This window comes from Cyprinodon variegatus, unplaced genomic scaffold (assembly GCF_000732505.1).
Source record: "Cyprinodon variegatus isolate N-32 unplaced genomic scaffold, C_variegatus-1.0 Scaffold405, whole genome shotgun sequence".
In the NCBI taxonomy this organism is placed as follows: domain Eukaryota; kingdom Metazoa; phylum Chordata; class Actinopteri; order Cyprinodontiformes; family Cyprinodontidae; genus Cyprinodon; species Cyprinodon variegatus.
Genome location: NW_015150858.1, coordinates 184,927 through 200,364, shown reverse-complemented (window position 1 = coordinate 200,364; position 15,438 = coordinate 184,927). Strand labels below are relative to the sequence as shown.

At 35.7% G+C, this 15,438-nt stretch overlaps 1 protein-coding gene across 1 annotated transcript in view; it reads left to right on the top strand.

Moving 5' to 3' along the window:
• Positions 1-2,165: 2,165 nt before the first annotated feature.
• The window catches only part of rabgap1l (RAB GTPase activating protein 1-like), a 146,473-nt gene continuing 133,200 nt past the window's right edge, over positions 2,166-15,438 (top strand). Inside the window, exons 1-3 of the mRNA XM_015387869.1 lie at positions 2,166-2,254; positions 12,112-12,340; positions 12,569-12,716. Coding sequence (XP_015243355.1) covers positions 12,203-12,340; positions 12,569-12,716 — 286 coding nt within the window. The 5' untranslated portion in view covers positions 2,166-2,254; positions 12,112-12,202. The remainder of the gene's footprint in view (positions 2,255-12,111; positions 12,341-12,568; positions 12,717-15,438) is intronic.

Sequence of the window (15,438 nt, the reverse complement as noted above, 5' to 3'; positions counted from 1 at the left end):
CAGGTTGATTATCAGAGATAACATTCCGTAAAAACAGAGAACGTCTTTTCCTCCACTGTCTTCTGTACGCTCTGGTCGCGTAGCTATGGAAACGGCTTAAAAACTCCCTAGCAGCTGCTCCACTGCTGAACATTTTACGGCACCATGATGCATTCAGGTTAAATCGTACATTTGATTATCCATATCTAAAAAGCTTCAAAATTATATAAGCATCGAATTTCAATGTTGTTATTATTTTTTTTAATAAAAAATGCTTCGCAATAATAAACACTATCTTCACAACAAATCCAAGCAATATGATGTGTAATTATCCATTAATAAAGTTCTTTCTTTTTTTGTTTTTCTAAGTTATTTAGGTTAAACTGTCATGCAATTAATGTGCAGAGGCGTAGCCAGAACATTTTTATAAGGGTGGCCAGACAATACCCAGTGTACACTGAGGGGTGGCCGAAAGTGGATAGACACCAGAACCCCAGCTTCATTGTATCTCTAATACTATATCCGTTGGTTGTATTGTTCGTTTTACATCTCTTTCTAAGAGATGAAGCAGACTGAAGACGTTTTATCATTCTCTCCCTTTTGTCTCCTCTTTCTTTCATCTTTTCTAATTTTTCCCCCGTTCTTATTCTACTTACATTGCACTGTCCTTATATTCTGTAATACTACCTGCATGAATAATAATAAAGCTATTTATATGCATTATTTAAACACTATGGCGATAGCCGTACTGCTCTACTTGTGAAATCAAAATCTGTTGGGCTCTTTTTAGTTCTCAAGACAATTATTGTTATCGCCACATTGCCAGACAGGACACTGTAAAAAAAAAACAAAAATATAAACACCTCAGGGTCAATCTACACTATTCCAACAGGAAAATTAATTAACAATATTCTCAGAAAAAGACAAACTATACTTTCCTACAGCCTTCGCTAACAAATAGAAGCATATATTTAAACATTCATGCTTTCTAGATAAAAGGTACAGTGGATAAAGTTCTTTCAGGTTTGATTTCTGGAGCGAACATCTTTTTCATTACTAACCTACTTTTATCATTAATCATTCTGCATAAAATTGATATTTACAAGTACATATACCTACATAAATTGATTATTTGATAAGTTTTTACTAAAATAGTTATTTATCTGTGATTTCACTGAAGACTTTTCACTGAAGACTCCTAGATGACTTGCAGAGACACCTCATTTTATTTTTTTTTATCATTTTACCCCATATAACACTAAATGTAGTTCTGAAAAGAGCGTGAATTCTGTACTTATCATCTTTGATGTTAGTATATTGATGTGCAGAATAAACCACAAAAAATTAAAATCTTTTGAATATTCCACTTGAGAGTATTACTGTTGCCACCATCTGTATTAGAGGGAATATGGTGTAAATATATATAGTAGGGTGGCCACAGGGATGGCCAATGATTGGCTGGCCCCCTATCTAGCTCTGCCCTGTTTATGTAAAAGATTTCTTTAGAGTAAATGCAGTGTAGTGGACTTATGTTGTTTTCTTTTTCTTTTCACCAGAGTAGGAGAAGCTGTGGTAAACAAAATAAAATTTTAATTGTATAATGAGCCATTGTTTAATTCATGTATAATAAAATGTTTTTCAAGCTAGGAAATGAATGTAAAATGCAGCTTTTAGGTTTTTGACACTCCTTATCTTGTGGACAAAAACAAAAAGCCCACAGAGCAGCTAGGGCTCATTGATCTATGCATGTTGGATGGCCATGTCCCTATATTTCTTCTTAAACATTATTGTGTCTATGAACCTTGAGAAACATATTAGTAGAAAATGACACAGATAATGATTCTAAATACAGCATTATACTATTGGTGATACAGATCCCTACAGTATCAAAATGTGATATAAATTCAGATTTTCATTTTTATGCAATAGCATAGGAGACTAAATAAGCTGCTGAATTACAACATTTTCCAGTATGAATAAGTTCCTACCCTTATACCATATTATGACATGCTAAAAAAAATGGTGCTATTTGTTAATTTGTAGAGACGGGATAAAAAAAAAAAGACAATTTATCAAATATTCACTTCAGGTTTTTGTTTCCTCTGTTCAACAACTCGAAATCCCTGCGCCAGACAGAATTTGAATACGTCGCGCATGCGCAGCAGGTGACACCGGAAACCCTTCAATAAAACTCCGGAGTAATTCATCTTTGACAACTACACGATCTTCGCTGCAACTCTTTGGACATAAAACCAGCAACTCCGCAAAGATTTAAGTAAGTTGACAGCTCTCAAATCGACTGCCTTTGGTTTAGCTACAGTTACTTCTACGCAATGATAAAGATGGAGACTCGTCTCATTTCTTCGCTCTCGGGTTTTCCATCCGTAGCCGGGGCGGGCGGGGTGTTCCTGAAAAGGCTTGCTTCGCCTCACAGTGCTCCAACTGTTTTGGACTTCAGGCTGGTTAGCATTAGCCAAAGTTAGCTTTAGCTCTCAGTTGTAGCCTAGCACATTAACACAAGTACTTCCTGTTTACACCGCATTCACCTGCTCTGACAGCTATTCATATAGGAACTTCGGCTTTTTAAAGCTGCCTTTTGAAAGAAACGTCAGAAAAAACAAAAACGTTTATTTTTTTAAGTTAGCCTGCTCCTTGCTAATTATTTTCGCTGCTGTGCTTTCTGCTCTCACTCAGGTGCTGCAAGAGCAAACTGTCCCTATATTATTGAATGATAAAGAAGATATGTCTTGCATGAAGAACACGCTGTTTAGCTCTCTGCACACTTGTTACGTTACACAGCACAAAGAAAAACACGTTAAATGCAGCCAGTCAGCTGGTGACACTGCCTCCCATCCAGGCCTGTTGACATAAAAACAGTTTTCAACGTATGCATTAAGTTGGACAGTTGACAACAACATTGTCACGTGAAAATCACTAAGCCTTCATTCATGTACCTGCTTGAATGGCACTACACGGAAGCTGTCATTAAATATGTGAGCTCAGAAGGGGTTTAATGAAAATGTGGTTAATTAAATTTTTATAGCTGAAAAGCTTAAAAAAAGGGTTTCCAGAAGTGTTAGAAACACTTCATCCCAGTGATATTACTGCAGGCAGGCGTTGTCAAACTGTCTGTGAACCAGAGCCAATGTTATTCTATTGATGACTAAATAAACATACTTGACAGTTCACAACCAGCCATGCATCAACCAAACTTTCCCTCACTGATGCAGGGTTCTGTTTTCTATAAACTGATTCAGTTTTGAATGGGTTTTGTTTTTCAGATTGATACGTTAAGGATTATAACACATAAATAAAAAGCATGAGTATTTAAAAGGAGCAGTGTTTTCAAAACCAAAAGTTCAAATCCAATTTCCCATATAACCAAGCTTTGTTTTCCTTTCACTTTAACTCACATTAGTGCATTAGAGCACATCCTGCTGAAACCGTTAAATTGGTAAAAGGAAAACCCCAGAACAAGACATTATGATTTTTGATCAGTTGGTCAGTCTGTATCTGGAATACTTTTTATGACTGTTTTCTATATTTACTTCAAAACAATATGATTTATGATTACGTTGTTCTCTTTGGTTTGCTGTAAATAAGCTATGGTTTTGTTTCCAATAATTGGAGATCAGGGAATGTTGCCATTCTTTATGCCTTCTCTGATTATTAAATAGCTGTATGATTCCCTGAACCCCTAAAACAAGAATTTTAAGACTATCTTTCTAAATATGATTCCATCATTGAGCATAGTAGTATAAATGCATTGCTGTAATGAGTTGTAATGCTTAAATAGCTGGGGTGGGACCTCTTTAAACATGGGAGCAGTGATGATTGTAAAGCTCAATAGTTATCCGTCCATCCATCCATTTTCCATCACACTTATCCAAAAGTGGGGTCGCAAGGGCTGCTGGTGCCTAACTCCAGTTTTCTTCAGGGATGAGAGGCGGGGTACATCCTGGACAGGTCTACAGCCCATCGCAGGGCAACACAGAGACAAACAACCATTCATGCACACACTCACACGTGATTTAGAGAAGCCAATTAACCAAACAATCATGTTTTTGGAGTAAGCTGGAGTACCCGGGGGGGAACCCACGCATGCACAGGGAAAACATGCAAACTCCATGTAGGGAATCGAAACCAGAACCTTCTTGCTGCAAGACAGCATTGCTACCCACTGCACCATTGAGCAGCCCGCTTATTAGTCATGTGCTACCTATATTATTACCTTTTCTTTACTCATTAAATCAGATCAGCTGTCCTGTAGTGGCAGCGTTTTCTTAAGCATCAAGTTATGAAAAGTTTTCCAAAATAAGCTTGGCAGAGTTAATTAGTTTAAAGCTGCAAAACATTGACAAAGATTGAAGTTGTTTTTAAATGCATAAGCAATAAGGTTTTTTGTTTTATTTTTGATATAAAGTACAGTTATGTGTATGGTTAAAGATCATACCTATTATACCAGTGATTTGTAGATAAATGTTTACTGGTTTTAAGCAGTTTATTTACTGGTAGAACTAACAGGGATTAAAATATTTAACTATATATAAGTAATAGAACTAATACAATTAAGGGAATATTAACGTCAAGTACAAAGTTTTTCTGTGGACCTTAAGGCAAGTTATTCACTTACAGAAGTCAGATCATACTCTATCTTAAGACAAAATTTCATAGCTTATTTTAGGCTTTGTTTGTGGTAGGAAACATTTTTATTTTAAAGCAGATTTTAAAGTGGTTGTAGGTAATAGGTAAATGTAAGCTTACCGGATGGTGCAAGACAAGTTGCTTGTAATATGATAGAGTAGAATTACCTCCTTATCCTAGAAGTACCGTCACACCCTTATTCTTGAAAAGGGTTACTCATTCAGATAGCTAAGTACACCTTTTTTAAGTTCTACCAGAATAATATGCTATTGTTTTATGCTTCAGAGGTACTGACTACCAGGAAGAAGATTCAAATTCTGAAAATAAGCACAGCACAGTGCACATAAAAACAAAACTCAACCTGACTCTAATTAAAATAGCAAGCACTTATCTAGCCCTAAGGTGACTGTTTGTATTTTTGCAGTGTAGTTCTTTGGTGTTTAATGGTAGTTCATGTTGTTAGCCGGAATAATGAGGGAATCTCAGGGTAAAACTTAAAAGAAGCAAGCAGATTTCCTCTGCCTAAAATATCCAATTCTTTTTCCAGCTGTTCAAGTAAATGTAACATTAATGTATCATTTCTTTTCCTTTATGTCTTTTTAAATGCATCTTTGCTGATTACTGCATCAGGAAAAATCAGATATGAATGTTTGCAACTTATTAGTTTGCTTAATAAGTGACTCTGTGTTTGCACTTTTTCAAGCTGTTAATGATCAACTTAAAGTCCACTATGGATTTAATTGTATGTTGCTTTCAAATGTACACTCTAAATACTATAGGTTATTGCTCAACATTTATTGGCTGCACCCTGTCGGCTAGAGTCACACAAGTGATATTTGACATTAGGGCTGCAACAAACAAAGAATTTTTCTTAATTATTTTTCCAATCAATCGATTCATAATTGGTTAGCCAATGGTTCCTTAAAGAAGATTTTTTTTCAAAGAAATAAAACAGATGAAAGCGTTTTTTGTTTTTTTTTCGAGTCCAAAATATTTATACTGTATATGTTTTTTACAATCTTGTTAAAAATTAAAATTACTAAAAATTACTAAAACTACTGCTCTAAGTGGGTTGCTCTGCCAGCTAAAAGCATGTTTTAGAGTCTATATACTCTAATTAACGATTCATTGATTACTAGATTAGTTTATGAGTGTTTCAATAATCCAGCTCTTTTTCAATTCAATTCAGTTTATTTCTATAGCGCCAATTCACAACACAAGTCATCTCAAGGCACTTTACAGTTCAACCAGATCATCCAGTCAAATTGATTCAAAGTTTTTTATCTAAGGAAAACCAGTTGATTGCATTGACTCAAATGCAATCACTCACACAGCTTGCTCTTAGCGACAGTGGAGAGAAAAACTCCCTTTTAACAGGAAGAAACCTCCAGCAGAACCAGGCTCAGTGTGAGCGGCCATCTGCTCTAAATTGACCTCACTATAAAATTTTAATGCACAGTGTGGCACAACTTTGACATCTTTTGAGTTTTTGGAGAACAAAATAGACAAAAAAAAGTTGACAGCCCATTAAAAGGGTTGCATCTTACAATACAAATTATATATATTTCTTTAAGTTTGGCTTGTTGATATATTACTTTTTCTTACTTCTTGAGGACAGTCTACTAAAAATCATCTGGTGACTGGAAGTTAATTATCAGTTTGATGAAAAATGGTCTGCTCAACAAGTTTGATGCATTACCATTAGAGGTTTTAGTGTCTTGGAGTTTGGAAAGCCTCTTTTCCAACACCCTGATCTTCAGCTTCCTCTGCAGAATCTGTCTGTTTCCAGAAAGTTGGGGCTGACTTGGCTTCAGGAACAGTTGTGAAATTCATCATAAAATTGGCTTAGTGTATCTCTATTTTTGAGTTGCTGTTAATCAAATTAAAGGTAAAGTGTATGTTTCTAAAACCCTTCTCAATGTAGGCATACTGCAAATAAACATTGAAGTCCTCAGATGAAGTTCTCAGGGAGGTCAGCACCGTGATGAGCAGGAGAAGTAACTGTTATCTTCCCAATGTTGGCTCTATTATCTGCAGCTAGAATAGAAGCCATATGAATTTCATGAGATTTCCCTTATCTTCCGTTCTTCAGGGCTCCTACCTACATAAAACACCACACAGCATGTTATAAAGAGGACCAGCAGCACAGAAAGACCCATAGAAATGAGGGCAAAGTGTGATGATAAAACTTAGATTGATTCAGTAAAATCCTTTGTGTTTTTATGACTATTTTAGTTTCCCCCCCAGTAGAAGCTTCATAGTGTTAAATCTTTTTACTGGGAATTTAAATGACTTAAACTGCTGCTCACAGTCCAGAGAGTGTGTAAGGCTTACTCATTGGATGGCAGGGAAACTACATTCAGTCCACGGTGTCTGCCTTGCCTTATTTTTGGCTCCTTCCTCTTGTTCTGCATTAACAACTTTGTGAATCTGGTTATTTGCCTCTGCTTTAAAGGTGCAGCCTTTAGTAAGGAAGCAACTTGGCCCTCTTTACCAACCAGCCCTCCTTTTACTGGTTCCATACAGGCGGTGGCTTGTAGCACGTCAGCTAGCTGGCTGCTTCTGAGCTTGAGAGACCAACTCCTAATGACCGGGTACAAACTTTCTGCTCTATCTCTGGTTTGACTTCTGACTAGAAGGGATGAAACTGATGATGTAATGTTTGAGTGGAATCAGTTACTATGATGATGATAACGTGTTTGTTTAAAAAAGAAAGGGAATGCCCACTCTGAGTTATAGGTTTCATGTGAATACAAATTAAAATATATTATGTAGTTTTCTTTGAACAATTTTGTGTAATGCATGTTTTTGTCAAATAACAGGAGGTTTTGCATTTACTCTGTGACTCAGCTGTTTGTGTAAGAGACTGTGAGATGTGCTTCCTCTGCACAGTCATCTTCTTACTTAAAGAAATAACATGAAACCGTTAGTAATCCAGAGGTGGTCATCTGTACATTCTCTGTAGCCAACAGAGCATAACATAGAAATCAATTTAAAACAATATATTCAAGAAATTCAGCATTAAGATGTACCGGTAGATATAAAGAGTTTTTGCTGGGCAGAGAAAGAAAGTTGTCCATGGAGAAAATGCTAACATGAATATACACTGGAAAAACGATCTAGAAATAAGTAAAAAAAATCTTAGATTAAGTGTATTTACGCTTAATTTGAGTATGTAAATATGATAGTTTGCAAATGGAATGAGTATTTTTACACTTAAAATACGATAATTAGATAACGTGCACTTGAAATAAGATAATGTGGTGTTGTCTTATTTCAAATGAAAATTGTCTCGTTCCGTTTGGCAAATTGTTTCTTTTACCTATTCAATTCAAGAAAAAAATCACTTATTTTAGGAAAACAATGATCTAGATCTTGATTTTTCTTTTTCTAGTATAGAAAAATTTTACGTTCTGGTTTTAAACTTTAATATAAACTGGAGACTAGAAAGCAGCTGATCGTCTAAATGCAGTTTAGTTAAATGAATCTCTTATCTGAATAGTTGCTTTTAACAGGAACTTCTAAAAGTTAACGGATGCTGTGTTCTTGTTTCGTTTTCTTTTTATGGGGGGCGGTCTGATGTTCCTATAATGGAATATGTGTGATTTGAACACATGACATTTTAGTGTCTGTTCAGATGCCCTGTGGATCATTTGCATAGTAGTTACTGTATGAATGCCTTCTGTGTTCATGTGGTCAGGCCACCGTCTGTGACTGAAAGGCTCCTTTCTGCAATTCTTTGACTGTTTATATGTGTTTGCCTAAAACTTCCTGATGCGCCTTTAAAGACAAGTTTATTCAAAATCTTCAGTAGTTGTAATTACATTTATTGTAATTTTTTTTTTTTATAGTGACTGTGTTTAATGTTTTCTGCTTAATCTCTGAAAATTAGGCAGAAATAACATTTCTTGAATTGTTTAGCTTTTTTTGAGTGCTGCTTGATTCTTCCTTGCATGGCTTCGTCTTTATGAGTTTTCACTAAATATTAATTTGTTACATGAAGGTTGAAATAAAAAAATAGGTTAAATTGTTAAAACTAGAACGGCACCGATCAGAATTTAGATTTTGATTTTTTTGGGTTTTTTTTTAAGTTTTTGTTCGTTTTTGTTTTCACTTATTTTTTTATTTTTTTCCTAAGACAAATTTATGATAGAAAAATGTATTTTAGTTTCTTTTTAAAGCAGTCTGTGACTTGTGTCAAAATGTTGGGAATTCTTAGTTGTGATCCGTTTGATAAATGGGAAAGAAATAAGCAGGTTTTTATTGTGGCTGATCCAATGGTGAATCTCTACTATTAAAGTATCGGTGTTGCCAAATTCTCAATTATTTCCAATATTGTTCCCAATTATTATTAAGTATGCGGATTTCTGTATACAACTGGAATGTTTTTATGAAAGCGTTCGTCACAGAAATGATTTGTTACCACTGTTGCTTTCTTATCACAGTCATTTCGATACATAATTTTTCTTGTTTAAAGCTTTATATTAAATGGTTTACATAACCTACTTCTATTTCCCCCCTCAGAGTGATGTAGCTCTGGCCTCCACCTCCTCAATCAGTATGACTGACTTTTACCTTTCTGTCCTATTGCTCTTAGCCAGAGCAATAAATGCATTTTTAGAAATATATTGGTAAACCACTGAGATTTAGGAACTCAAATGAAGCTTTTAATTTTGTAATGCAGCAGCCTTTCATTAGCCGCTGGTCCATAAAGGCGTGTTTGCTGCTTTACTGACTCAACATGATAAGCCAGCAACTGTCTCTAACATTAACAGGGTGTATTACTGCACATTTATTAAGGATTTGTCAACACTTGTTTCATAACGTGTGCAAACTGGCTTATTATAAGTAAATCTCCTCTTATGTTTACAAAGGTCAAACTTTTTAGATGAATACATTTCAGTTGAGTTGATGTAAACTTTTTTTTAGCATTTCATATTTCATTTCTATTGTATAAGATTCACAATTTTCTTCAGGAGTTCATTTTAATGTCTCATTCATGTTCATTGTAAATTGAAAATGTGTTTATATCAGTAAATCTATTCAGAAAGTGGGAACCATAGATCACATACACACAGTGCAACATATTTGTTTATTTTTATTAAATCATGTCTCACGGCTGACCCAAAAATTTCACCTGAAAATTAAAAAAAAGCTAAATAAGAATTAGAAGAAGGATCTTTATTGATCCACATCTACATAATAATGGTTGCAATTTGATTTATTTACTGAAATAAATAAACTTAACGATTATATTTCTGGTGTGATGCAGCTGAATAAGAATGTCTCTGTGTTTGTTTATAATCAATGTTGAACCTGTTTCACAAAAGCTAAAAGAATAAATCCTTGGTGACCGATAAATCTAGGCTATATGTAGCACCATCAGAGCATCCTATCTTATGTTTCACACAGGTTCAGCAAGTGTGGCTCAGGTGTAAATAATCCAGCAAAATGCACATCTGCTTGCTTTTCCAGAAGCCATGAGGTCAATTACAGATCAATTGATTTGCAAAACAATAGCAGATTAACTAAACACCTTAACAGTCTAAATATTATATGATCATTTACTGAAAATATCATAATTTAAGGAGTTGCTTGTCATTTTCCTCTAATAAAAATAACTTTAAAATAAACAGTGGACTCAAGTACTTTTATGTGCAGATCTTGAAATACATTTTTTCTATCCTGGTATTTAGTCCCTCTGCGTTGTGGTGAGTTATTGTCTTTGACTTGAATACAGGAGCTCTGGGATCAAATGCAGGGTACACCATGATTTGCATCTGGCAGAACAACTGATAGGATTTATCACAGTTTTTTTTTTGTTACACTTCTTTTCACTTTTCACACAAAACAGATACGTCTGGACCAAAAAGGACCTAGCAGCAGGTTAGGATGAAATATGAGAACATTCTGCAGACTTTTAGTTGATCAGTTATCTGCACACATATTGGATCCTTTACCATTTTTTAGGGGTGCACCNCAGACTTTTTAAAGATCGGTGATCGGAAATCGGCCGGAAAACTGCAATCGGTGCACCCCTACCATTTTTAGATGTAAGAAAAGCTTCTATGTCTGATGCAGGGGGTGACCCACTGTCTCTGGAAGTGAAAAGTTGCTCCTTAAAAGAAATGAAGCTGTATTTTAGAAGAGAACCAAAGAGGAAGACGTTTAAGAGTTAAAAATGAGCTGGGTCATCTTCCCGAAGGTGCAAACGGCTTCATAGATCATAAGATGTGTTCAGGTGATTAAATGAACATAGAAATATATGGATTTAACAGGGCTAACCATTGCTCACTCTTACCAGATCTTATGTTAATAAAATCCTCCTAATGTGTTTCAAAGGGGCATTTTCTCTTAATGCGAGTTTAGCACATTGGACGAATTGTATTAATAAATCTTTTGTTAAAAAAATGTTAGTCCCTCTGTTATGAGGTTTCTTTTGTTAATGTGTAGCTTAATTCATGTTACGTCTGATATTGTAGAGGTGCCATCCACAGGAAAGCAGTAACGCTCATGCATTTAATGGCGGGGGGAAATTTCAAATATGGTCATGTCATTTTAAAGAGAGACGCATATCTTTGGAGCTACTTTACTGTATCAGCCGTTTCTCTAATCCCTTCTACACAACAATGATCCATTACAGGCCTTTCAGTCAAATTGAACAGCAAATATGTCCACATAGGAAATTTTATAGTTTATAAGAGTATAGGCGACAAAAATAATGTTAAAATACTTCACTAAATAATGTTAGCGGTTTTTAATGAAGGCTGATTAAAAAAAAAATAGCAGATACGAAAATAGCTTTATTGGTAATACTTAATTGTTTTCTGATCAGTGTGACTGAAAAGATAAGACGCCTGGTCTGGAGCAGGCTAGCTGCAAAATCCAAGCTTAATCCTTAACTTTGGTTTTGTAAAGTAAGCCTCAGGTTTATTCATGAATTGAGCAACATTCAATCAGTTATACATAAGGTTACTTTTGAACATTATTTTTTATCATAAAATGGATTCAATTTAAACTCAGTGATCCTATTAATCAGCCAGCTTGACTTTCAGAGGCTTTGATTGAAAGGAAACCTTAGGAATTATGCTGCTGAATATCTTTATTACATATTGATAAGATTATAACGCTCATTTAATTTATGGAAGTAGTAGCTTTTCCTGATGAAACAGGTTTGTTGGTCACAGTGAAGCCAGTCTTTCCTACTTTAATATTTCAAACTGGTTCATTGGGTTTCAGCATGACCTTTTACTATGATTTCACAATAGGCAGTAGTTATCAGCGTTATCAATACTAAAAACGGTTGTTTAAAATACAAAACTGTAAGGAAATTCACATGTGTGCAGATAGAATATACAGTCTGTTTGAAGAAGTCTTACAATAAATAACAAACCCCAAAACAAAACCTTCTTTAGCTGCCTCTCTGCTGTTTATCTTTTCATGTGAGGCTCACTTTATATAACCTGGTTCTGTTTGTTTATCATTCAGGCTGCCATCCAACTCAGCTGGGCTGACAGGAGAGAAGGGGAGAACAACACCCCTGGTCTCCCTTAGCTGATCCTGAGTTACCCTGCTAGCCATGGATGACAGCTCCTCACTGGGTAAAGTCAGCAGCTCAACCGAGTCCGTGGCCACCGTCACCAGTGAAGAGTTTGTTCTGGTTCAGTCCAGCCTGGCCGGTTCACCACAGAGCTCTGAGGGCAGACCGAGACTCAAGGTCAGGAACGAGCTCTGGACAATTCTTTAACCATTTTTTCCTGATCATTACCATGAACTACAATATTAGTCAGAAATCTTTTACCAAACCAGGTGTAGAATAAAAAGCAGAACAAACAATCTCCAAGGTCAGGTTATCCTCTGCTTTTAGTTACCTCTACCAAATGTACGGTGAAGTCCCTAAATCGTTAAAGCTATTTTGTCTCTTTCTTTTTTTTCTTTTCCCCAGATGTCCTGGAATGGAAGTGATCAGCTTGAAAAGGCAATGGAGGAGGTGTTGGATGATGATGATGAGGTGAAGGTAGAAAAGAGCTGTGTGGAACAGATGGAGAAGCACAAAGAACCCGAAAGCCAAGAGCCTGTGACCCAACCCACAGGTATACACTTATTTACACTAATGGGTTTGAATAAAGCTAATGTCGTAGACAGTGCTTTTTGATTTGTTATGTTTATCCACTTAAATGTTGTAGCTGCTGTCAAAAAGCTTTGAACCCTTTCCATCCCGTAGTGTAATTGTCATTATACTTTACATGCATTATATCAGGTAACGCTTCATCTTTCAGTTCACTTCCTTTGAGGTCATTTATGAAGAGACCCAGTTCCAAACAACTGTAAAATCCAGCCAGTTTAAGATGATTCAAATCAAACTTGCACCGTTCAATCGGCAGTGCGCGGAAATCGGCTGATTCTCACGTGATTGGCCACGATTGGCGACCAGCTGGTGGATTTTTAAGCACTGATCATTGATGAGTTTTTCTCTGAGTGGACATGCGTCTGTCTCCTGCGTTTCCCCCATGTTTTCTTTTTAGTCAGAGTGCCCAGAACAGGGAGGAATCACCCGGGGAGCAGAGGGAAGAGCAGACGGCATTCTGAGCTCAGACAGTAGCAGCAGGAAATCAATGTCAGAACAGCAGCTGAGAGAGATTGACGGATTTGATGCTGTGATCAGTGATCTGACCCAACCCATGTCTAATTCAGATTCTGTCATACATCCTTGTTTGTGGTATATTGCACTGAAATTCCTTTTGTAACATAGATGGGTACAGAGCCATCTTAGGAAACGTTTGATTTTTAGTTTGCAGCAATCTGGAGATGAAGGAAACAACTGTTATAGTCTTAAATTAATAGTTACCTGTTCCTATTTTTGGAAGAAAGTCACTCCAAAAATTGACTTAAGAATAATTCAGAAAGTGAACTTTATGTTGTTGATCTCACACCTTTTTTTGCACTTCGCAGTTTTGATCATTTTGTATGCAACTTTTTCAGGTGCCAAATAAAGCTGTCAGCTACATGACACCTAAATAGATTTTCTATGATCTACCCGTAGTCTGCTGCAGGGGATCCTGCTGCTTTTAGATGCATTCCTCCAACAGTCAGCATCAATTGAATGTCTTACTACCAGACATCTGCAGAGTTGATGACTTGCTGACGAGGAAAATCGGATATCTGGTTCAGGTGTGTTGGAGCAGGGATGCATCCAAAAGATGTCGGGTAACTGCTCCCAAACACTGTATAAGGGCAACCCCAGCTGACTGTTAGGGCATGTAGTTATATAATGTCTATCTTGAAGCTATTATTTTGTTTTTATGGATCAGAAGAACTACAATTATTAGATAATAGGGCTGCCACAAACGATTATTTTGCTTATCGATTTTATTCTGTTAATCATTTTTTTTCCTTTCAATGAACCGATTAATAATTAGATAGCAGGTGGTTAATTTAAAAAAAAGAGTTTTTACAGAGTTTAAACTAAGTTAAACTAGTTCTAGATAGAGCATACAGACAGAGGAAAAGTTTTTTTTTTTTTTTTTTATCTTAAATTTAAAATTTCTTTTACAATTTTAGTATACTTACTACTCTAAGTGGCTTCCCCTGTCGGCTAAAGTCATTTAATCGATTAGCAAAGTAGTTGATTGTTTTAATAATGGATTAATCAAGATTAACTTGGGTAATTGTTTCAACTCTAATAGATAGAGATTGTAATAATCATAAATTATATGAGTGCTTGATGAAGTTTTATGATTATTTATTCTGTAATTCAAGGAAAAATTAAACGATAGTGAAAAATATGAATGGAGCAACTTGTCTGTTTTACTGGTGTAAAACAAAACAAAGGGTAAAATGGCAACACTTGGTTAGAAAATAGGGGATGGATTTGACCCAGAGCCATGTCCCTCCCATGGCTTTCTGCTGTCGGATCTGCACGGTCAGCCCTTGAACTCTCAGACTGTTTTATATGTAAACATGGCTGAATGTTACCTCACCTGTAGAACAATACTAACAAAAAAACAAGATGTTTGTCTTTAGAGCTTTCAAGTTTCAGGCCCTAAAGGCACCTGGTTGCTATTTTATATAATTACATGTATTGGTTTTAAAGGTTGTGAAAGAGCCAAAGGTTGTTCAGTGAGTTTAACTGAACAATCAAGACTATTTTGGTCACTTGTGCTTACCATAGTCAGTTCAAGTCCATAAATCAAGTTCAGCAAGGTTGAAAATAATTTAATCATACTGGTAAACCAACCTGAGCTGCAGCTAATTGTGAAGATAAAGCCAAGGTTGCCCAACAGGATTTCCAGCATTGATTTCTGCTTTTTACACATTACTTCACTTTAGTTACAGAATATTTTTGAAAAAATTGAAAACGCACAGAAATGTACCCGAAACAGGATATTTGTAAGAACAGTTAGTCGTTTGCACACATAAGATTTCAATACTTTGGCTTCTTTTAAGTTATTTTGATTGCAATGGGCATGTCACAGATATAAGGATGTACCAACGTTTGTAAAATGAAATGAAAAATACCAGGAAGGAAAAGCTGAAGTAATCCAATGCTGTTCTTCTAACATACGTTAGATGTACTGCTGGTAATCTGGCTAAAAGATGGCTTCTACTTCCATCTTATATTTACAGAAAGAAAGTGTCCTAGTGCAGAGAACTCCACGTGTCCTGTCCAAATACTATCATTGAGAAAAGTTTTCAAGACATTAGTCAGAAAGTGGGTGTGTCCGCACAAATTAACTATCCAACTGATGCACTTTTTTTTTTTTTTTTTAAACTTTATTTTTATTTATTTTTTTAAACATACAAGCACACACAATC